Here is a 25,623-nt window from a genome sequence, read left to right as displayed (position 1 = left end):
GCCATGAACTAAACGTCAATTGACACGTGATCTTCTCTGAAGTCACAGGTATGCTAATTAGCATCGGTCAAACGTTACCTGATAAATGAAACCTTACCGTGTGGAAGAGCGTCTTTATCCTGACAAACTCCACCCAGAGTTGTGTGAGTTGTTTTAGATCTCCTTTTCTTTACAAAATGTTAGCTCATTTAATTTCTTACAAAGCTGATAGTATCCCCGCTTAACTTAGTTGTGATTGCTAGCAGTGTACTAGTAGCTTACCTTCCCAAAACATAGGCTAACAACAATGGTCAAACAGCAATATGAAAGTGCATACATTCACAACATAGACACACATATTACTATTATCTGCAGTGTCAATAAAAGTACTCCTTTATGTAGCAACATGTGTATTATGCTTTTGTTTAATTAATGTCGGATGGATTTTCAAGTTGCAGCGTTAGTACGTTTCTACAGTTAGGCTAATTTTAACTTCATCTTTTACTTTTAAGGTGTCACATCCATTACAAAAATCAAGTTTTGTAAGCTAATCATGCTGTGTGTTGTCAATTAAATAAGTCACACATATGCAGAAGTTGGAAGTAACTACTGTACTTAAATGCAATTTTCAGATACTTGTACTTTACTTGAGTATTGTTTGCTACTTTGTACTTCCACTGACTACATTTTGATAACACTTGAATGCATCAATAATCAAAACATATCATATATATTATTCTGAAATGAACCAATCTGCACTACTTTTGGTACTTGAAGTATCTTTTGATGATAATACTTTTCTACTTTTACTTGAGTAACATTTTGAATGCAGGACTTTTACTGTAACATAGTATTCCTAGTACACTCTGGTACTTCTACTTTTACTTAAGTACAAGATCTGAGTAGTCCTACTTTTACTCAAGTACAAGATCTAAGTACTTCTCCTTTTACTCAAGTACAAGATCTAAGTACTTCTCCTTTTACTCAAGTACAAGATCTGAGTACTTCTACTTTTACTCAAATACAAGATCTGAGTACTTTTTCAACCTCTGAAAATATTATTATCTGCAATGCACATTTTATAAAAAATGTACTCCTTGTGCAGAAACATTTATTGTACTATTACTGCAAATACATTTCCCTTGTGGTGTGGTGGAAAAACATGCACACACTGAAGTAGAAGTACCTCAATACTATTGTCAAAGAAAGTACTGGGGTAATTGTACTTAATTCTTTCCACCACTGCATTCAAGACCTTAATTTAACTTGACTGGAGTCACATGTATTTTTTTATTGATGGTGCTAAATATCTATCATTACACACATTTGTGTACTTTTGATTAAAGTGAGAATGTATAGCGTTACCATAACTAGGATGTAAGCTATAATACACAATACAACATTATTTTATTTTTTTGTGATCACATTTTTATTGAGATTAATACGCAACATGTACAACCAAACATTTTTTATTTTTAGTAAAAAAACGAAAAGTACATATGAAAAAAAAAAAAATAGACAACAACAATTACTTACAAATGGCAGAATACATTAGTAAGCTAAAGATAATAACAAAAATACAGACAAACAGAAATAAAATGAAAACAACATTATTGATATTGTCATCCTAATCGGGTAAAATAGCTGTTCCTATTTCGAAGTTTTCTACATGTTTTGAATTGCATCAAGTTTCTTAGATGTGTCCCTGGTTTTCTATAGCTCTGTTATCTTTTAGTTGCAAGTAACTGTATATTTGAGCTCCTTTCTGTCATTGGAAAACTGAATAGAAATAGATCTATCTTTTGTAAACGTCATGACAAGCCAGTGATTGATGGGATGTGTAGCTGTGTAATTGAGCGTCTCATATGGAGGTTGATCGATCTCTCTCTCTCTCTCTCTCTCTCTCTCTCTCTCTCTCTCTCTCTCTCTCTCTCTCTCTCTCTCTCTCTCTCTCTCTCTCTCTCTCTCTCTCTCTCTCTCTCTCTCTCTCTCTCTCTCACTAGAGGCATCTCAATACTCAAATTTCCCCTCCTCGGTCCTCCGGTAGTGACCCGAAAATGAATTTCAGCGCGCCATTTTGAAGGACGTCTCATTTCTCTAAATGCACACCGAGGACCAAAGCAGAGCAGTGTGTAAAATATATATCACTCAGTAGAACAGACCTACTCTCTTTATTTGCTTTAGTTTAGTAGATATCTACAAAGAGTCGATATTTTTCTAAAACCATTTAGTCCTTCACATAATAAAATACACAACGGCTGTAGCCTGATTATGCTTTAGCAGCTGTAGGTGTGTGTGGTATAGTGTGTAGGTGTGTGTTGTACAGTGTGTAGGTGCGTGTTGTACAGTGTGTAGGTGTGTGTTGTACAGTGTGTATGTGTGTGTTGTACAGTGCGCAGATGCTGCGGACAGACGGGTCCTTACTTTTAATACTTGCAAATACAACTTTTGGCCCGTAATTTCAATTCCCCATTTCAGCGACTAGAGAGAGGGGGGGGGGGATATATCCAGTCTCTGATTGTGTTACGTTATTATGAGAGTGCTCTCATACTTTAAATTGTATATATTTATATAAATATATTTGTGTGTGTGTGTCCGCATCTGTAGCCTGTTATTGTCTCATTATACCGCACTCTCAATGAATTCAAAGTAAATATGTGGGGGAACAACAATGAAACAATGAAATATGACAAAACACTCGACAGCTGATGCAGCTGTTGGCACGTAATAATGAACGGACGTCGCTTTAATATGACCGCTCAGAGGAGAGGAGTTCTCATTTCTTTAAACGTCTGCTGTTTCCCCTCCTCTTTCCTCGGTTCCCCTCCTCGGTCCTCCGCTCGCATCTCCTGTGGGCGGGTCTAAGTCTCGAGGAGGGGAAATTTGAGTATTGAGAAGCCTCTCTCTCTCTCTCTCTCTCTCTCTCTCTCTCTCTCTCTCTCTCTCTCTCTCTCTCTCTCTTTGTTGCAGTTTTATTCTCGTGGAAGCGTGATCTGATGTTGAAGCCACGCTCCAGCACCAACACCAACTCCACGGGAGAATCAGAAACAGGTAAACTGAAGAAGAAAGTAAACTAAATACAGTTTAATGTCATGTATGAAAAATCACTTCCAGTCTTCAAATACGGATCAAAATGTGAAAAAAACCAAAACATTTAATATGATTTTTATTTGGCTTATTATCCCACATTTTTACAATTGTTTTCTTTTGGTGATTTCTATTGAATCATGGGTTACTTTTAGTCAAATGTGCTCACTTCGGAATAAACAGCATCAGTTTTTCACATCATTTGTTTGTATATAATTTAGAAACAGTAATATTTTTGTATACCAATTTGACACTGCTTAATTTTGTATTGTATAATAACTCATGTTAAATGTCATTGTAATTTTTTTTTTGTATTATTGTTTTACACATTCGAAACAAATCTCATCAAATCAAACCATATTATTGTTTTAAACATAACATTACTTTAATGGTAAATTGTTGTTGAACAGTATTGAAAGTGTGGGATGATTTGTCAAACCTTGGACACGTTTTTAAGGTTAATTTCCACCTCTTAAATGTTGAAAGCAATCATATTGCACTTCAGTTTTGATAATGAAAGAATGATTACAGTACGCTTAAAGCTATCTCTTAATAGTGATCACAATCTTTGGAATGATCTTCTTTGTTCTTTCCCAAATGAACTGATACAGTATCTATTGGGCCACACTAAGTGAGATGTGGGATTTGAGCGCCACATTATACATGTAATAACAGTTTAAGGATACAATCCATCACTGCTGTCCTGCATCACGTCAGCGCGAGAGGAGAAGTTGATCCGTCTCTCTGGGTCATCGTTTCTCAGCGGGATAGATGACAAATAATTGGTCATTCATCAATAGCAATAGATGAGAGCTGAAATGATTTATTGCCTTTACAATAACAGTTGGGCTGGCCCTGAAATGACGATAGAGCTCCGTGGTCAGTGAAGCAAGAAGGGGACGGAGGGAGATGCAAGATGATGAGCAGGAATTAAAGGTATAAAAAGAGAGGGAGGAAAAGAAGCAGGGGTGACGAGAGTTAGAGATGGAAGAGAATGCAGAGAAACTTATGAAAATATTTACACTGAAAGCTGAGCAGTCTGGTACTAGGAAGTGACATTTTTGAGTTATTTAGAAGTATTACATTGCTGTGACTAGGGTTGCCAGAAACTGACCATGATCAAAATCGATTATTCGGCAGCCCTGGCGAATAATTCGCCCCCCCCCCCCCCCCGCGGGAGAAAAAAAAAAAATCAGACAAAAGGAATTCCGTTATTTTCTTTACTAGAACATGTTTAACAGTACAAACAACAAACAAGCATGTCATAACAGCGACGTGGCCTTGAAGTGAAGTTGGTAATGGCCAGCTGTGCTGCGTCTTTCTCTGTAACCTCTTTGGCGTGCTTCGCACTCAAATGCGAACGCATTGTTGAGTTGTGATAGACCAACGTCTTTTCGCAGAGCTTGCATTTAACTTCCTTTGGACTTGTATGTTCGAAGTAGTTCCACAAGGAGGAACTCTTTTTACCTGCCGGCTGCCGCTTTGTTCATCTTTAGTCGCACGTGTGAGGGAGAGGGGGGGTGTAGCGTGCTGCAGCAGCAGTCTGCTCTGCAGGCTTCCTCCAAGTTTACAGTAAAACAAACTGGTGGTGTGACCAATGGCCATTTACAATTATTAATACTATTACTATTATTAGCATATATATATATTTATATATATTTTGGTTGAAACTAAGCCAGAAAAAAAAAAAACATAAATAAAAAAAAAATATATATATATATATAAATAAAATCGATTTTTAAAAATAATATTCGATTATGGAGACTGTAACGAATATTCGAATAATCGCTGGCATAGCTAGCTGTGACTGACCTTAAATCTACAATTCTCCCATTCTCCCACTCCCGTCTGCAATTATTTCCACAAGACATGTTTGTTTCAAGTTTCAAGGCTTTATTGTCATGAGCACATTGGCTACAGTGTAGATATAATGAAACACTGAAGTCACAGGCTCTTCCAACAGTTCAACATACATACAGTGGGGCACACAAGTATTTAGTCAGCCACCAATTGTGCAAGTTCTCCCACTTAAAAAGATGAGAGGCCTGTAATTTTCATCTTAGGTACACTTCAACTATGAGAGACAGAATGAGAAAATCACATTGTCTGATTTTTAAAGAATTTATTTGCAAATGATGGTGGAAAATAAGTATTTGGTCAATAACAAAAGTTCATCTCAATACTTTGTTATATACCCTTTGTTGGCAATGACAGAGGTCAAACGTTTTCTGTAAGTCTTCACAAGGTTTTCACACACTGTTGCTGGTATGTTGGCCCATTCCTCCATGCAGATCTCCTCAAGAGCAGTGATGTTTTGGGGCTGTTGCTGGGCAACACAGACTTTCAACTCCCTCCAAAGATTTTCTATGGGGTTGAGATCTGGAGACTGGCTAGGCCAGGACCTTGAAATGCTTCTTACGAAGCCACTCCTTCGTTGCCCGGGCGGTGTGTTTGGGATCATTGTTGTGAAAAGTAACTACAATTCTACCAGTGATATACACTCATTACATCACGGCTAAGAACCAATCAGATTGCTTGATTTGACTTCGCCGTTTTATAAATATATATATATAGGACATAGAACAAATACAACAGATAATAAAGAGAATGTTTGGAGATGTCCAAGTAAATACAAATAAAATAGAAATAGTGCAAGAAGAGTCTATATACAAGTAAATGGAATGATATATTATATACATAATTAGCAAAATGCAATCAGATGATTATGGATGTTCTTTAAAAAGTTCATAGTCTTATGGCCTGTGGAATAAAACAACTAACATGATGCTTACATTTTTAAACAACATAATGTAAGATACAGTATTTTGGTAGTATAGCATCAGAGTAAAATCCACCTATAGATCACTTGTCTGTATGTTGACAGATATAACGGTATACATGCTTTGTCATGATTACATACAAAGAATAGACATTTCACGACTTTGCTAACATTGTACGCACAAATATCAGGAACGGGATAGCATGCATGGCTAACGGCTAACTAGCTGAGTTAGCAGCCCCTAGGACCATTACTGTTTTCACTGCACATTAATGACTTGCCTAATGTATGTCCTGAGTTGAATGTGCAAATGTATGCCGATGATGCGGTCATCTTTGCACACGGGAAAAACACTGAAATGATCTCATCCTGTCTCTTAATGCTTTGGACAAAGTTCAACACTGGCTGAACAACATTTGCTTACAGTTAAATGCAAAAAAAACAGTAAACCAGTCAAAATCGAAGGATCCAATGTGTTTTTAAATGGAGCAGAAATAGAACTAGTCCTCTTCATGTATCTTGGAGTCATATTGGACTCGAACTTGACTTTTAAGAAACATATTAAGAAAGTAACCAATACCATTAAATTCAACTTGCAACATTTTAAACAAATTAGACCATTCTTAACTGTCAATGCTGCAAAGTCATACCTCCACTGTATCCACTCTATCCCACATTGAATACTGTTCGCTTGAGCCACAAACCTGAAACCCATAGAACAGCTGTACAAGAGAGCTATCAAGGTGTTTGACAGAAGGTCACATTCATACCACCACTGTACCATCCTTGAAAAACACAATTTCTCGAGTTTTTTAAAAGTATGTTTTTTATTTATAAATGTTTACATGGACTGCCCCTACTTGTGTATGCTGCTCTTGCTCTCTTGCATATCATGTATTTATTTGTTGTCATGTTTACAAATGTCATGTTCTTATATGTTGTATGAGAGGGACTACGGATGCAAATGAGCTCAAAGCTAAAATCCGGCATATTTTCACTTGAAGCATTATTTGTCTAAAGTGTTCATTAATGTCCCGATTAAATGAAAAATGAAACCCTTACTTCCTCAAGTTAAGTCCTGAAGACAGAGTATCGAAAGGACCTCAGAGGGAAACTACAACACATTTTTGGTATAATAGTGTGATCCAGTTTCACTAACATTCAACTTTGTGCTGTAAAAACATACACATGGAGCATAACAATGATTGAGAGGTTGTTAGTTGAACGTCAAATAGTTGCATAATTGTGTGGAGTGAAGTGTAAATATTTGAACCTGATGGTAATATAATTTAATTTGTTTTAGGATCTGCTTTCCTGGAGAGCTGATGCTGTCGAGGACTTGAGAGAGCGGCACTTCCTGACGCATTTCATCGAGGCACTGCAGGTGTGGGGGCTTACAGAGAAAACAATGGGTGTTATGTCACCTGCTATTTGTTCATAACATGTGTATATAGGTTCATGCTACCTCATCAAACTTTTACATTATCATAGTGACATCCCAGGTATATATTTTCAGCTTTCAAAATGTTTCGTTGTGGATGTTTGTGTTACCTATAGTACAAATAATATCCTTTTCAAAATATGCTTTTATGTTTTTGGGGTGATTTTTGGTCCAAAATGTTCACATAGTATGTCAAAATGTAAAAAATAACTATCAGTTTATATCGGTGAGCTTGAGCTTGGTGGTTACTGCAACAGTAGCGAAAACAAGTGAAATGCAATCCTACAAAACACTTCTATTTGAGATTCATAGTTATTTTCCTTGTTCTTTTTTAATGAATTACTGTCAAATGACATCGTTGACTTCACACTTAGCCTGACAACGTCATTCCTTTCTCTTCATATCATCTTTACGAAGAAACTAAATCCACAAAAGGTGTTCTAAGTACACCCAAACCTCTCCAGTAGCAGGGCTGTGTGAGACGTGTACGTTCACCAGCTACATTACACCTCTTGCACTTATTTAGTTCCGCTTGCTCTGCCATTGACCGGCTTTCAAGTCATGATGGATCGCTCCAACCTGATAATCCTGCACAGTTGCACGATGTGAACACTGCAATCCTTTTATCGACCGCTCAGTGGAACACTGATCCCTGCCTGATTACCAGCTTGCTGTGAAACTGACAGAGAACTCTCCATCTTCTGCTTTTGGACTTGTAGCGATGGGCTTTGTGTTAAAAGGAACGCTTGACCCCCCCCTAAATGATCATTTGTTTCTCAATTACTCACCCCGTTTGACCTCTTTTGAAGAAACCATCGCCTTCTTTCAAAATGCCTCCACTGTGAGGACGGAAAACACGAGAATGTTCTTGATGAATTGAAGTAAATGGGAAGATCAGGCAACATACAATGAATGCTAAATCCTTTTAAGTGTAACATATAAATGCAAGATACTGACCCATAACATCAGACAATGTACACAATATGTTTTCTTTTTTTATTACTGCCGAATTTTCTTCCATATTTTCTTCCACTTTATTTCTATGTAAATACTGCAATATTTTTCTATATTTATTATTATTTTAAATATTTTTTAATGTTATTATAGTTTTCTTAAAATAGTTCTCTATCTGCTTTTAATTTGAGTTTTACTTTTATGTATGCACTACGACATCAAGTCAAATTCCACAAACGCGTCATCTGATTTCTGATTGTGATTTCTGATATAATTTCTGTACTTTGGGATGTCATAATATTACAAAGAATATATATATTTTGGTCGTATGTATTTCAGTTTTCAGAACTTAAAGGTGGGGTAGGTAAGTTTGAGAAACCGGCTCGAGATCGCTCGAATTTGAAAATACACAACCGGAGAAAATTGTACTTTTTACAGTATTACGGCTTCCACAGATGACATTTTGTTATGGATATTTTGTCAAAGCACTTAAGATATTCATTGCTATCGGGATGTTAAGAGCATTCCATGGAATATAACAAAAAGTGTATCTCGAGCCGTTTTCTGAAACTTACCTACCCCACCTTTAACATTGTGAGAGAATTGGATGCACTGTGAAGCAGCTATTTGGCACATGTTTTTCTAAATAACATATTTGTTTGTAACTTGTAGAAATGAAATAAATGTTTTGATCCACAGGATGGAAGCGACGATGGAGAGCTCGTCTGAGGACGACCTAGAGAGAGATTCGAGCTGCATGGCTGATTGACAGAAGAGATGGATCGAGCCTACTTGAGGATGGACCTTGAGCGGTATATGAACGTTTTATAAAATTAATATTGCTTGTTCAGAAATGTTTCTCTCTGGAAACTCTCAGTAACCAACTTTGTTGAAACTAAATTGACATTTTCATCCATAGGATTTTGGCTGCATGGCTTCGGATGGACAGTGCGGGTGGATGGAGTCTTCGTGGCGTGATAATCATCTTTGTAAGTAACATAAAAGTCTCTTTTTGAAGCTTTGGACATTCCCACTTTCCACTAACAACACTGTGAATCTGTTATTTTGGCCAGTTGACGATAAAACGATAGTTACGGCTGTAACTACGGTTCTATGAGTCCCGGATGACCGCCAGAGGCGGTGCTTTAGCACTGGATATGTCCATGGCGCGCATGCGCAGCTCGAGTACCAATAACAACAAAGTCACCTGTGACCCACGTGACACCGGCTATATCAGCCGGTATTGTCAGAGGATCTGTTCCCCGAATCTTCTCGCGAGCACACAAGAATTCTGAGTGACAGGGAACTCTGGCGGTCATCCGGGACTCATAGAACCGTAGTTACAGCCGTAACTATCGTTCTATTTCGTCCCTACTGACCGCCAGAGGCGGTGCTTTAGCACTGGATGACTTATACCAACAATGTCATGAAGAATCCAAGCCCTTGCTCACTACTGGAAGCAGCGGAGCTCGGCAAAAGGACCACGCCCAAAGAATGGGGAGTGGCGACATTGACCTGATGACAACTGGAGAATGTGCCAGAAGACGCCCACGACGCCGCGGCGCAGATGGTCTCCAGGGGCACCCCTCTCAGGGCAGCCCAATATGTTGAGATGCCCCTTGTAGAGTGGCATCTCAGCCTGATGGCAGGGGGCGGCCACTGGCCCCGTAAGCCTGTGAGATGGTATCGACAACCCAGTGGGGCAGCCACTGGTTAGAGGGCCTAACCTCCTTTAGTGCCGCCAGGGCAAACTCAAGAGTTGCTCCTCCTGCCGTATACAGGCAGTAGCCTTGATATACGCCCTTTGGGCACCCCCAGGGCACAGCAACTTCGATGTGCCGTACTCCTGAATGTCAAAGTGTGCCAGCTGGGCAGACTGATTGAAGTGAGTTTGTGGAAGGACCCCGGCGGGAATGCCACATTTGCCCAAAGGGCAACGCCTGAGAGTCTCACCTCGGGCATGTATTGTTTATGGAGAGGACATGCAACTCCCCGACTAGCTTCCCTGAGGCTATGGCAAGCAGAAATGCTGCCTTCGTGGGCAGCCACCTAAGCCCCACCTGGGCCAGGGGCTCGAAGGGAGGAGATGATAGGGCATCCGGCAGCAAGGGCAGGTCCCAAGCCGGAGCCCTCGGGTGCAAGGGGGACGCTGCCGTAAAGCCCCTCTCATAAAGAGGGACACCGACCTGTGGCACCCCGCCGTGGCGCCGTCGACCCGAACATGTCGGGCAGAATCGCAGCCACATAAATTCAGAGTGGAGTGAGAACGTCCACTATCTAGAAGGGACTGTTGTCTAAGCAACAATGTACATGCTGTCCCCAAGGAACACGCACATTCTTGCCCCCCAGTTGGGGTAGAAAGTGCGTGAGTGCAAGCTGCACGGCCCGAAGCTCTAGCACGTTGACCCGGCGCGCACTCTGCTGGGCAGACCACTGACCCTGAACGGTCCTGCCCTGCCGCACTGCACCCCACCCTGAGAGACATGCACCTATGGTGATGGTCTCCTGGCGGGATGGGATGGCGCCCATGGGCACGCCTACCAGGAGATAGGCCCTGCCCCTCCAGCGTGACGGAGAGTGGAGCAATGCTGCGACACCCTGACTTCACTGTGCCACTTGGCGTCCAAGTGAAGGCTGTTCAGCCACATCTGCATGGGGCGCAACGACCGCGGGCCTAAGGCACCCTCTTGCCCGGCCCACGTGGAAGTAGGCATCCCTCGGTTGGGAACCACTCCACCTGTGCGTATGCAGTAGTCAGCATATAGAATGGCAGCACCTTCAGGAATCTGTTGATTCCTCTGAGGTCCAAGATCGGGCGAAATCCGCCGACTTTCTTGCTCACGAGAAAGTATGCCGAGTAGAACCCCCTGGCTAAGCAGAGGGTCTTACTGGGTTGATTGCGTCCTTGGACAAAAGGACGGACAACTCTTGGCCTAGAGCAGGGGTGGGGAACCTTTTTCCTCTCACGGGCCATTTCAATTTTTACAATATCCTCAGAGGGCCGTACAAGTTATTGACCTCTGCTTAAAAAAAACTAAAATCACAGCCTATTCATTTCATTCTGTGCAAAGAAAAAGCAACCTCTTAATCCAGATATCTCACCATGACTCGCGTATGCATGCTCCCCTGGGAAGATTTTTTTTTAAATGTTGAAGTTAAAAGCATCAATCTGGTGCACTTTGAGAGCAACATTAGGAGATCTATGGACACATCTCTCAACACCCAAACACAACTGTAAGCAGATTTTCTTTTAATTTATGGATATTTGACAAATCACTCCCCTTTCAAACTGTATTCTTCTTTATTAATAACTGTCATATAGTATTTTATACCTGTTTACTTTATTCTCTTATTTTTTTTATAACTATAATGATCATATAAAGATGTGCCTTTACCTCACTGGTTGTAGAAAAAGCTTCTTATATTCGTTAGCATAGCTAGCTAACCAGATGCTAATGATAACAACACAGTTATTGACTGTCTGATCAGTATGACAGATGAGCAGATCGCCACTGGGCTTTCAACTAAAGACACAGACACGCAGAAACTGCGGCATGTGTATGGACTTATTGGTACTGCAATTTCTGAAGTGGCGTTCTGGTGCTCTCCGTCAGAACTGCACCCCTGTCAGTCGAGACATATACCACGTGATGACACGTTAGGCTCGTGTTGTGTTCAAGGACCCTGACCTTGGCCAGGAAAAAAAGGCACTCGCTTGTTTAATTTTTTTGCGGTCTAGATTTCTTTCATTTTTTTATTTTTTGCGGAGGCCGGAGGTTCCCCACCCCTGGCCTAGAGGTAGGGCCCCTGCCGGATCGCTGACGACTGTCAATTTAGACCCAGCCGAAGGCTAGGGGCCGGAGCTGCGGTCCGTACCCCTGGGTTAAGGTGAAAACCACCCAAGGGACGGAAGTACAGACTGCCCAGAAACTGAGCTGCTGCTGGGAAAGCAGCCGCCGACCACCCCCGGGATTTCAGAGCCCAGCCCCCCGGACCTTGGAGCCTCTTGGAGGGTTCCGGTAAGGCTCTGGGGCACGAGGCCGCATGGAAGGCGGGCGACATGGGGCACGAAAGTCATTGGGAGGCGGTTGAGCTGGCTGGATTAATAAACACGGCAGTTCAGCGTCTACCAGGACCGGGGGCGAGAACACTGCCGGCTGAGTTAGAGACGAATGCCAGATGCAGCATAACCGGGAGCGGGTGCGGGAACGCAGCCTTCACCCGCTACCTGCTTAACGGAAAAACAGGGCAGTTCCGCGTCTACCAGGAGCGGGGGCGAGAACACTACCTTCACTGGTTGAGTTAGAGACGAATGCCAGATGCAGCATAACCGGGAGCGGGTGCGGTAACACAGCCTTCACCAGCTACCTGCTTAACAGAAAGAGTAGAGCTGCGCCGCTACTCGCCCAACAGAAATAGGGATGTAATTACACCCACGTTACCGGCAGAGGGAGCGGGAGCGAGATCACTGCCTTCACCTAGCTGGATTAGTAAATAAGGCAGTTTACCAAGAGCGGGGGCGAGAACACTGCCTTCACTGGCTGAGCTCGAGGCGAGTGCCAGATGCAGCGTAACCGGGAGCGGGTGCGGGAACACAGCCTTCACCAGCTACCTGCTTAACGGAAACCAGGCAGTTTAGCGTCTACCAGGTGCGGGGGCGAGAACACTGCCTTCATTGATTAAATTAAGACGAATGCCAGATGCAGCGTAACCGGGAGCGGGTGCGGGAACACAGCCTTCACCGGCTACCTGCTTAACGGAGAAACAAGGCAGTTCCGCGTCTACCAGGAGCGGGGGCGAGAACACTGCCTTCACTGGTCGAGTTAGAGACGAATGCCAGATGCAGCGTAACCGGGAGCGGGTGCGGGAACACAGCCTTCACCAGCTACCTGCTTAACAGAAAAACACGGCAGTTTGGCGTCTACCAGGAGCGGGGGCGAGAATTGCCTTCACTGGTTGAGTTAGAGACGAATGCCCGATGCAGTGTAACCGGGAGCGGGTGCGGGAACACAGCCTTCACCGGCTACCTGCTTAACGGAGAAACAAGGCAGTTCCGCGTCTACCAGGAGCGGGGGCGAGAACACTGCCTTCACTGGTCGAGTTAGAGACGAATGCCAGATGCAGCGTAACCGGGAGCGGGTGCGGAAACACAGCCTTCACCAGCTACCTGCTTAACAGAAAAACAAGGCAGTTTGGCGTCTACCAGGAGCGGGGGCGAGAACTGCCTTCACTGGTTGAGTTAGAGACGAATGCCCGATGCAGTGTAACCGGGAGCGGGTGCGGGAACACAGCCTTCACCGGCTACCTGCTTAACGGAGAAACAAGGCAGTTCCGCGTCTACCAGGAGCGGGGGCGAGAACACTGCCTTCACTGGTCGAGTTAGAGACGAATGCCAGATGCAGCGTAACCGGGAGCGGGTGCGGAAACACAGCCTTCACCAGCTACCTGCTTAACAGAAAAACAAGGCAGTTTGGCGTCTACCAGGAGCGGGGGCGAGAACTGCCTTCACTGGTTGAGTTAGAGACGAATGCCAGATGCAGTGTAACCGGGAGCGGGTGCGGGAACACAGCCTTCACCGGCTACCTGCTTAACGGAAAAACAAGGCAGTTTGGCGTCTACCAGGAGCGGGGGCGAGAACTGCCTTCACTGGTTGAGTTAGAGTCGAACGCCAGATGCAGTGTAACCGGGAGCGGGTGCGGGAACACAGCCTTCACCAGCTACCTGCTGAACGGGAAGAGTAGAGCGGTGCTACTACTCGCCGAACAGAAAAAGGGATGTAGCTACATCCGCATTACCGGTAGAGGGAGCGGGAGTGAGAGCACTGCCTTCACCTAGCTGGGTAAAATAAAGAAGCTTAACAGTATACGCAAGACGTTAGCCGAGCGGCTGCTGCTAACGATCAAGCGAGATCAAGGCTTAGAACCGTAGTTACAGTCGTAACTCTGGCCAGTACTTGCACGGCTTGGGACCGTAGTTACAGTAGTAACTATGGCCAGTACTTACACAGCATAGAACCGTAGTTACAGTAGTAACTCTGGCCAGTATTTGCACGGCTTGGAACCGTAGTTACAGTAGTAACTATGGCCAGTACTTACACAGCATAGAGCCGTAGTTACGGTATTGCCTATGGCCAGTACGTGCACGGCTTGGAACCGTAGTTACAGTAGTAACTATGGCCAGTAATTACGGCTTAACCCCGTAGTTACAGTATTAACTATGGCCAGTACTTACACAGCTTGGAACCGTAGTTACAGTAGTAATTATGGCCAGTACTTACGGCTTAGAACCTTAGTTACAATAGTAACTGTGGCCGGTGCCTAAAAGTGTCAGCCAACGGCTGCCCACTAGACAATATAATATTGGGAGGATGAAATCCTCCTTAATGGCCATACATGCAGAGCACACGGCACACAGTGAAGATTGTTCTCTGCATATCGTCCTAGTGCTAGGAGTCTAGTACTAGGAGCAGTAAATACAACGATATAGCGCTACTGCAACCATACCATGCGTTTACCGGGAGCAGCAGCGAGAGCACTGCCCTCACCGGCTGAGTTAAATAATGAAGCTTAACCGTACATGCAAGGTGTTAGCCAAGCAGCTGCTGCTAACAATCAAGCAACCAAGTCAGAACACAATGTTAAGACCAGATAATTAGCTTCTAAGAAAGAGAACAGCCCGCATAGAACCGTGTCTGGTTACAGTAGTAACCGCACATGCCGAGCACACAGCACCCGCCGTGAAGATGTTCTCTGCATATCATCCTAGTGCTAGGAGTCTAGTACTAGGAGCAGTAATACAACGATCTAGCGCTACTGCAATCAAATCCTATGCTACAGGGAGCGGGAGCACTGCCCTGAGTTAATAGTTAAGCTCAACAGCAAGGTGTTAGCCAAGCGGCTGCTGCTAACAATCAAGCGACCAAGTCAGAACACAAATGTTAAGACCAGATAATAGCTTCTAAGAAATAGAAAGTACTTACCTTACTTTCTGCATCTAAACGAAAAACGGGTTTAAAGTATGACCCTCTGGGCTTCCATACTAAATTGAATGAGGGACGCAGCCAAAGCTGGGACTCAAATGCTAATGATAGCTCGGGCACAACGCCACAAGCAGAACTTTCAAAAGAGCATAAGGGCAACTTTATGGGAGAGGAAGCGGGAACACTGTCGTCACCAGAAAGTCTAAGCCACAAACAATAAGACGGTAATCAGGACAACTTGGCTGGGAGCGGGTGTGGAAACACAGCCATCACCAGCAACAAGCTGACACCAACCTGTCTGTCGAGGCTCTACACAGCCGGCCGCAGCTCCTGGAGGACGCGTCTAACGACCCGTAGCTCCGACTGTCAGTCACGAAGCTCCCCGCGGCCAGCTGTTTGCAGAGAAATCCCTCAGATCAAACGCTCAAACCTGAACGCTGTAGGCTACAAAAACGTAGCCACGGTACCCTCGCGCAGCGAGAAGATGAAAGGAACAGATCCTCTGACAATACCGGCTGATATAGCCGGTGTCACGTGGGTCACAGGTGACTTTAGCTGTGTCCCAATTCAGTGGCTACATCCTCCTGAGGACCCAGCCTTTGAATTCCGCGGAGGACCCAACCGACGTGGGTCCTCCGCGGAATGCGAAATGAGACGGTCTACGGAGCATTTCCTGGTACGTCACCGGCCGTTATCCCTACCTTTTGCCGCCCCCGTCGCATAGCAACCAGCTGCAGTCAGAAGTGCCTGTAATAATTTCTGACATTAGGCAAAATATTTTCAAACGGTTCAATATGGAGTCAGAGATAGTACTTCTTTTGGTGATGTTCAATATGTTAAATTCAATTTCCCAAGGTCACACCAGGCGCACCATCTATTTCAAATTAATGGAAGACCATGTCCAGGTACTGATACTTATATCTATTATCATATTATATAAAATATATATGTACTGTATTTTTAGCTAACAGTAATTTTAATATTAGCCTATAATACATGTTTAAAATGTTATTTCTCAGGTTGAGTATAGCTTGTGTATATATATAAACATGTCTATAGAGATATATTTATACACAAACACAGAATATATGTATGTACTGTATTTTTAGCTAACAGTAATGTTAATATTAGCCTATAATACATGTTTAAAATGTTATTTCTCAGGTTGAGTATAGCTTGTGTATATATATAAACATGTCTATAGAGATATATTTATACACAAACACAGAATATATGTATGTACTGTATTTTTAGCTAACAGTAATGTTAATATTAGCCTATAATACATGTTTAAAATGTTATTTCTCAGGTTGAGTATAGCTTGTGTATATATATAAACATGTCTATAGAGATATTTTTATACACAAACACAGAATATATGTATGTACTGTATTTTTAGCTAACAGTAATGTTATTAGCATAATACTGATACAAATTTTATTTCAGGTTGAGTATAGCTTGAGTATATATATATATATATATATATACATATATAAGTATGTATATATATCCACTGACATCTCTCAGTGGATGTCCGCTCATCATCTCAAGCTCAACCTTGACAAAACTGAAGTGCTTTTCCTTCCGGGAAAAGATTGTCCCTCTCTTGACCTAACTATCAACATCGGCCCCTCTGTTGTTTCCCCGACTCAGACTGCAAGGAATCTGGGTGTTATCCTAGATAACAACCTGTCGTTTACTGCAAACATCGCTGCTACAACCCGCTGCTGCAGATACACGCTTTTCAACATCAGGAAGATACGCCCACAGCTGACCCAGAAATCGACGCAGGTTCTGGTCCAGGCTCTCGTCACCTCACGCCTAGACTACTGCAACTCCCTCCTGGCTGGTCTACCTGCATGTGCCATCCGACCTCTGCAGCTCATCCAGAATGCAGCGGCTCGTCTGGTCTTCAACCTTCCAAAATTTTCCCACACCACGCCGCTCCTCCGCTCCCTCCACTGGCTTCCGGTAACTGCTAGAATCCACTTCAAGACACTGGTACTTGCGTACCATGCTGCGAATGGATCTGGCCCTTCCTACATCCAGGACATGGTTAAACCGTACACCCCAGCACGTGCACTCCGCTCTGCATCAACCAAACGACTCGCTGCGAGGGGGGACCCAAGTTCCCATCAGCAAAAACACGTGGGTTTGCTATCCTGGCTCCAAAATGGTGGAATGAGCTCCCCATTGAAATCAGGACCGCAGAAAGCTTACACACCTTCCGGCGCAGACTGAAAACTCATCTCTTTCGACTCCACTTTGAGCGATAGAATGACTAACAAAGAACTGCTAACAGAGCACTTATATACTAATAAAGGACTGGCTTAGCCAGTTGAGCAGCACTTGAAACGATTGGCTCTTTGAAACCTGATGTTCTTATATGATTCTGTTTTCCTCAAGGTTGTGTCTTCCTGGTCGAATGTACTTATTGTAAGTCGCTTTGGATAAAAGCGTCAGCTAAATGCAATGTAATGTAATGTAATAATATGTATATATTTTTGTGTGTATATATCAATAAACATATATATATATATATATATATATAAACATGTCAATAGATATATGTATAAACAAAGAACAAAAATGCTGTTCACTTATTTAACCCTTTTTTCTCAACCTTTCCCTCTACCAGCCAAGGCCCCTGTACTGCAGGATCAACTTAAGCGTCCCTGTCCTGGACAGGTTTTTTAATGACCAGGACACACGCCCTGATTTCAGGCTGAGCAGAGAGTCCCTGAAGGTGCTGCTGGAACTCCTGGGTCAGGACAGGAGACATGGATGGGGGGCCACAATTGAGACCCTGGTGTTCCTGTTCTGGCTGGCAAGTGGGGCATCATGCAGGGTGGTCTCCAGAGTTTTCGGGATGCCTAGATCCACGGTACACCGGATTGTCCACAGAGTGACTGAGGAGGTGGTGGTCATTTGCCACCAGGTCATCCACCTCCCCAGGACAGCAGAAGACCTGGAGGCTGTGTCGCGTGGGTTCGCAGGGCTGGCCAGACACAGAGCCTTCAGAAAAGCTGCTGGAGCAATCGACGGCTGCCATGTCCGCATCGTGCCACCAAGCGGCCCTGATGGTCACTGTTATAGAAACAGAAAACTGTTCAGCTCCATTTTGCTGCAGGCTGTTTGTGACCATCAGGGCCGCTTCATCGACACGTACGTGGGCTGGCCTGGGTCAGTCCATGACTCTAGAGTGCTCCGCCACAGCCCACTCTATCGGCAGGCACTCTACCCTCCTCCAGGGCACTTTATCCTCGCAGACGGGGGGTACCCCTGCCTCCAACATCCACTCCCCCTCATCACTCCATACAAACGGCCGCTGCAAGGTGTGGGACCCCAGCGCTTCAACAGCCATCACTCCCGGGCACGCTCCATCATCGAGCGTGCCTTCGGGGTGATGAAGACAAGATTCAGGAGTATCTTCCTGCAAGCGCTGGAGGTGCACCACACCTTCGTTCCTCAAGTAAGTAATCACTCATTAGGACATTTTGATAATACTGAAGAGTAGATCTAACATGAGGTATAACATATATATATATATTTATATATTTCTGCCAATTTTTAAATTTCAGATCATAACAGCATGTGCCGTCCTCCACAACATCTGTATTGGGGCCGGCGACATCATGGCCCCAGAAGAGGACACTGTGGAGGATGTAGCGGAGGATGAGGGGGAGAATGTGTTGGAGGCAGTCAGTGGTGCTTCTTGGCGGGACCAACTGTCTGCGGAGGTGTCTGCCCTGGAGGAGGTTCCTGGTGACCACGATTATGTGTAAAGGTATGTAAAACAATTGACGAGCTGTGATCAAATAACCGTGTGCAATATTTATATACATCTTTTGTTCTTATCTGCTGCTGAAAACATCTTAGTGACATGGCAGCCGTCGATTGCGTCCGCCCTGCGAACCCTAGCCCTAATGGACAATCCGATGTACTGTGGAGAGAAGCATCCCCAACACCTCTGGATACCACCCTGCATGATGCCCCACCCACCATCAGAGCACACCAGGGTCCTAATTGTGGCAGCCAGGTCCAGCAGCACCACCTGGGACTCCCTGCTCAGCCTGAATGTGTATATAGTTTAAATGTTGTTTTATTTGTATGTTGTTTCATTTGTATGTTGTTCCATCAAATAAATTATAAGTTTCATATTGCTCATTACATTTATTTATTTATTTATCAACTAATTTTTCTAGGAGAGAAAAAAGCCTGTTAAGGTTTTCCCTGTTCTCCTCCCTCTGCTGCTTCATATCCTCTCTGATGAGGTCCATGAGCCCATCATTTCTCTTCCTTTTAGGCCGGGATGGCCCTGCCTCAACCTGATCCTCTTCCTCGTCCTCCTCTTGGTCCCCCACTGCTGAACTTGGCCGTGGCGTGTCCTCTGGAATAGAGGATATTAGGACAGGCGGGCAGATAGAGGGCCTCTGTCCTAATATCTCATCCATTTGGAAAAACCACGGCCAAGTTGCAGCAGTGGGTTTCCCACCGACTCCCTCTCCTGACCCTGGGTATTTGCAATCCTAAAGGCAGAGTAAAACAATCATGGCATTACAAAAAAAAACACCAGCAGATAAACAAATGTCAGCAAATGTGTTTATTAACTTGTAAAACTCACATACTTTATATCTTTTTTTCAGATTGTCCCACTTCTTCTTAGCTTGCAGGGGAGTTACACTTCCCTGCAGGCCCATATCTTCCAAAACCGTCCTAATCACAGAGAGAATAGTACAACATCTAGTATTATGAATACAATTTTTGCAGTAAGATTTGTATAACAAAAGCAGTTAAATAAATAAATTAGCTTTATAATTAATCCCAACAATATGAAAACCATGGTTCTGGTTTACAACATGTCGAAATATTTTCACTTCATATTATTTTATGTATACAAAGAAGACATCTCCAATCGCCCGTATCTTTAAATAAAACAGTTAAATCGGTTTACTGTTTCATGTCGTTTACTATTTGGGTGAGTTGAAACCATAGACTGTATATATAAATGGACGTAGGGTCCGTGACGTCACCCATAGGATTCTGCAGAGTTGCCGTGAAGCCCTTAGTAGGCGGAGTCGGCCACTAACGGCTCGACAGTGACGTCAGAATCTAACTCCCGCCTTCTCCCGCCTGCTCCAAATAAGGGCAAAGAGGCGGTGCTGAGGCGGGACAGGGCGGGACCTGCTGCCACCGAGCGTGACATTCCAGACCTAGCTCAGGCTAAGAAGCTAAGCTAACATGTTCTATTAAGTATTAAGCTAACAACCTATGCTAACAACCCAGCTTGCGGTCACTGCTCCTCGTTCCCGGCATATTCTGAAGATAAGATACCCTGTAACTTTACAAAACTTGTCCTTTTGATTTAAAGGTTCTTGAACCTACACTATACAATTGTTTTTTAAGTGCTTCACCGTTTTTCTAATATAAATGTCATTTGTAACTAAACTTTGTAAACTAGCAGATATATGGCCAGTGTTGCGTGAATTAAATGTGATTAATTAAATATGACTGTAGAAAAAGAAAGGTGCTTTTATATTGATTAAAACATTTTTATTTATTTCAGAATTAAGAAAAAAGAAGATCCACGCCAAACTGCACAACCTGTAAGTTGATGGTCCTGGCTTACTTTACAGGACTTCAGATGGTTGACATTACACACAAACATACTATACATATACATGTATGCACAATTGTAGATAAACAGCACACAGTATATAAATATATATATAAACTGTGTGCTGTTAATCTGTTTTTTGTGGTTTTGCTCTCTTGTTACTTTTAACCATACAGGTGTGATTTCATAGTTATTTTGTATGTTATTGTCAAAGGAACAAAATGAGCAACCCTTTATTTGATGTTCCTCATGATCTGAAGCATTTGTTACTCTCATTTATTTTCCTCCCATAGTGACTGTATGGATAATCGGGAGCTATGTCCGGCGTGGAGCCCAGAGAGCTACAGAGACCATCAGCAGCAACCTTGGCCTCGACCTGAGGGTGTGCTGGTTCGGTTGGGGTGAACTGCGCTGGAGAGGTGTCCTCCCTTTCTTTTCCTACTCCCCGCTAGGAAGAGCAGTCCCGGATGTCCTCCTCATCCACTGTGACCTGGGGGATGTGCCCAGTGTTCAGTTGCTGAACCAGATGAAGGAGGACCTGGACCAGCTTCACCATCGGCACCCTGGCTTGAAGATCATGCTCTCCCAGAGGCGCCGGTGGAGGGCTGGTGCAAATCCTGTCAAAATTGACAAGGCCCGGAAGTTTGTTAACAGTGTTATGGCTACTTTTGTTCATAGCCTAAATGGTGCCATTGTTGACCACTCCAACATTAGACATGACAGTCCTGGGCTGTTTTTGCGAGATGGAGTTCATTTCACCCCTTGGAGAAATGATTTTTTTTTTAAGTCACCAGCCAATTGCCTGAAAGACCACCTCCAAAGACTGTGAACTGCTAAAATGTCAGTATCACTGTCTTTGGATTTGGCCTTTAGAGTATGTATTCTAAGGCCCTTGCTAAGCCCAGACTGTCATGGCTAATGTTGAGTTAGATATTACATCTGTAGCCATAACACTGTTGACATGGCTGCTCTTCCTCTTCCCCACATCCCACCCCCCCCTCTTACCCCCATTGGACTCTGCAGCTCTCCAGGCCCATGCTGGGCATGGCTGTCTGTCAAACCTTTTATTTTGTATTTGTTATGATGTTTTTTGTTATTTGATTTGTTAAAAATAATTATGTATTTATGTAAATATTGAAAATAAATTACATTCATATTTTCACTTCTTTTGTCTACTGCTTACTGAAAATGTTAGCTATCACATCCAAATGGGACTATCAAATGAAAGGATAAGCTTACCATACAATACAGAAAACATTACAAATTAAGGCTAAAATCTTTTCCCAAGCCGGAGCAGTCTGAAAAGAGTCCCAAGTTTAAAAACACAAATCTTGACAATGAATACTACGCTGTCATTTATCATGACAATGCAAACAACAGGAAGGTCTCCCCTAGTCCCATGTATTTTGGCATCAATGTCATAAGCATACCATAGAATGTAATTATGAAGTGAAATACCCACAATCCCTACAGGGTCGTAACGTCACAGAAGATAATACCTTTTAGAGAGTTTTGTTCAGTATGCAGATAAATATTTGTTTTACAATAGAAACATTTTTCTCCATAAATGTTCCCACATGTTTTGAGCATCAACTTTAAATCTTTTGTCAACAAATAAAAAAACATCTTAATTTCCTTTAGGACAACATTTTGTTTATAACACCACTACATTAACAATAAGCATAGGCAAATGATAACTGTCAACATTTAAGATTGTGCTTTTACTCTTTATTTAATCAGATCTATTTACATTGAAAATGTGATAAAGCCACATTGAAAGTTACATCTTGCATTTTATGAAAAGTAAAGGTTTCGAATCATTTTATGACTTAAGTACACGAGAAAATAAATTAAAGATGTGCAACAACTGTATCAGTAATTAAAATGATATAACTTATGTACAGGGTTGGGAGGGCTACTTGCCAAAAACACAACCAGTAACTTCATGTGAGTATCAAGATATAAAGGTAATGTAACGTGATAACTTTATTTTTGTTTTGGATTACCTCAATATCAAATGCAATGCAAATAAACACAGTAGAGAAGAAATATTAATATGATTTTTTTACTTAAAATGTATAATATAATACCATAAAGCAGATTCAGGCAGTAGGTGTATAGATTCACAATTAGTATTAGTATTAGCCTACAGAACAGTACCGCTTCCAGAGAAGAGATACAATTTGATCATTTTACATATATATGCTCTTTTTAGGTTTTGAATAAGATTGTAATCCTGAGTTTCCCTATTATTAAAAAAAGTAAAACTAATCCGATTACATCTTTTCCTATGTAACTAAGGATTACACTTTCATTTTTCTCAATACGATCTTGATTCGTGTTAGATGTAATCCATTACCATCTAAGCCAATACAAGTCATAACTTTTGGAAAATTGTCTCAAGTTATAAATGATGCCTTCAATCTCTTTCACGTGGAGAAGACATCCCATTGGCCGAGGCGTTGCAACTTCCCTCAAGCGTCCTACATGAAAGAAAGATCACATGTTAGAAATGTGTGCACAAACTATTCAGTACTTGGTTTAAAGCCCAAGTGTGAGAGTGAACAGAGGCGGAGTCTGTTTGTTGGCTGCTGCTACCCAAACCAACACCCTCCTCACAAGCATTGACTGTTGGAATGTCATTACGCTCCACATGTGGAACAACAAAGGCTTCTTCAGGTGTGCCTTGTATCATAATGATATTGCTCTGATCAGCAGCAAGACTGTTTTCACCACTACCATGGTCGACATCTGCAACCTCCTCATTACTATTAACAGTCGAACTAGGAGTGTCACTTACCTCGTCATTGCTACTCACCTGCTTCTCCTTCCAGGCTGTTGTTCTTTGGTGAAATAGAAAATGGTGGGCACTGCAGTGTTTTTCAGGCATCTCCTTCCCTAATAAAAATAATAAACAAAAACACATAAAATAACTTTTTGAGGTCTGTAGATATTCAACTTTCTTTTGAATAATGTTGTTTTAAATGTAAGAGTGCATTATAAAAGACAATAGAGGGCCAACATGTTAACTATGCAGTTAATCTATTCAACAATTACGTGTTTCCAAGATTCAGATTCAAAGGATTTATGTCATATGCACATAGGCTACAGTGTAGGAATGGCAATGCAAATCATCTGTCCCGAGCTCCTCCAACAATGCAACATAGTTATATAAGACATAAAACAATAAAATAAATTCTAAATTAAATTGAGAATAATAAATTAGTGCAGGCAGAAATCTATATACACGTAAATATAATAAGACATATGCAAGAACAGAATGTAGAGATAAATATTGTATAGTAAAATTAACTTAAATCATTTCTTTTTTTACAGTGATAGCTGTTAAGATAAATAAGTTATAAGATGACAACAGATGAATGAATGTTGCTATTAAAATAATGTAAAAAAAAGGTAATATAATTCATCTGTTTTTAACATAGAGTATGTGGGGGGAAATGGCAATTCTCTATCTATGATAAAGAGTCTTTGCATAAATTGAAGAGAAATGTGATGGTTTGCAAAAAAATCGATTTCTATGTTTCTTTACTTAACTGGCAAAATCTTAATTTGGCCTTTAATCAAAAGAACATTACTCATCACGGATGTGCAAGCTGTGCCATAACAATTATTTAGCATTGTATGATGTATAACATGTATTTAATTAGTAACAACAATTTACACTCACAAATGGAACCAAGTTATTTTTTTATTTTTAAAAAGGATCTGTACCCATGAGTCCGTGCTGAAGGGATGACTCTCAAAGTGTTCACTGCACAGGCGAGAAGAAACGTTGGGGGTCCATGTATTCCTCCGGATGTTCAGCACCCACTGGTCCAGCCTGTCTGGATCACCTAAAGGAAACCGTTATTCAAAAATACAGGAAAACCGACCCAAAGACAACAGGAGGGTTAATGCCATATTCACTTAATAACGCATGAACAACTTTTACAAATATTTCTATATAGTCTGTGTTGGTAAATGTAATCTAGGTTGCACATTTCCTGCTGAAATACATGCATGGGCCTACCAAGTTACTGCGTGGCACTTTGGTTTTGATAAAACAGTGTAGTTCCACTATATAAACGTTACATTCATAATCAAACGAGACAATATGCAAGATAAATAGCTATTTGTTGTTATTCTTAATGCTTGTCATTCACACGTTAAGAAAATAAAATAAGTACCGATACATAGCAGAACAATTGTGGCGATGTTCAGCTTAATAAGACTTGTTCAACATCATTTCTTTAGCTAATACTATAGCAGGCTGCAGGCGAACCAAGTCCGCGTTTCGCTGCATTCCTTGATCTCCAGTTATAACGCCGGGCTCCGCCGCTGGCCGAAGCTAACGGAGCCGCAAAGGGCTAGCTACGGCTCCGGTTAGCTTCGGTTATCCCACCACTGGGATAATTGGGTCCCCTTTTAACATTTGCTCCCGTTTAGCATTATGGGCGTCATAGCCATAGACTATAAAAGTCTTACCCAAGGCTGAATCATAAACTAAACTGTATATATATATATACACACACGTATAAAGGGTTACATCCTTAGCTGGCTAATAAGCTACATAACAAGCTAAGCTAACAAGCACACACACACACCTGCTAACGGGGTTAACATGTATAATATTATCATTTTACTCACCGAAAAATGCTGAGAGTAGACTTCTTGGAAGTTCTGTTAGTACATTCAAGCGCACAGCACGACATCTTAATTGTCTGGTATATCACCACGAACACGGCTAAAGCTAAAGGGTCAAGTACAGTACTATGACTAACTAACGT

At 42.3% G+C, this 25,623-nt stretch overlaps 1 protein-coding gene and 1 long non-coding RNA gene across 2 annotated transcripts; one reads left to right on the top strand and one right to left on the bottom strand.

The window, feature by feature from the left end:
- The first annotated feature begins 15,868 nt into the window (after nucleotides 1-15,868).
- LOC117460620 (putative nuclease HARBI1) lies at nucleotides 15,869-19,377 on the top strand. Its single transcript, XM_034102179.1, has 4 exons — nucleotides 15,869-15,895; nucleotides 17,858-18,691; nucleotides 18,801-19,006; nucleotides 19,099-19,377. The coding sequence occupies exons 1-3, from the start codon at nucleotides 15,869-15,871 to the stop codon at nucleotides 19,002-19,004; spliced, it is 1,065 nt and encodes a 354-aa protein (XP_033958070.1). The 3' UTR covers nucleotides 19,005-19,006; nucleotides 19,099-19,377.
- A 3,556-nt stretch (nucleotides 19,378-22,933) lies between these two features.
- LOC139435183 (uncharacterized) lies at nucleotides 22,934-25,419 on the bottom strand. The gene is made up of 3 exons (XR_011644444.1): nucleotides 24,569-25,419; nucleotides 23,655-23,734; nucleotides 22,934-23,319 (listed from the first exon to the last, which is right to left on the bottom strand). It is a non-coding gene; the product is annotated as an uncharacterized lncRNA (long non-coding RNA).
- Between the last annotated feature and the right edge of the window lie 204 nt (nucleotides 25,420-25,623).

The sequence above is a fragment of the Pseudochaenichthys georgianus genome, chromosome 2 (genome assembly GCF_902827115.2).
Source record: "Pseudochaenichthys georgianus chromosome 2, fPseGeo1.2, whole genome shotgun sequence".
Classification (NCBI taxonomy): Eukaryota; Metazoa; Chordata; class Actinopteri; order Perciformes; family Channichthyidae; genus Pseudochaenichthys; species Pseudochaenichthys georgianus.
Note: the sequence above shows the minus strand (reverse complement) of the source record. Positions and strands in the feature narration are given on the sequence as shown.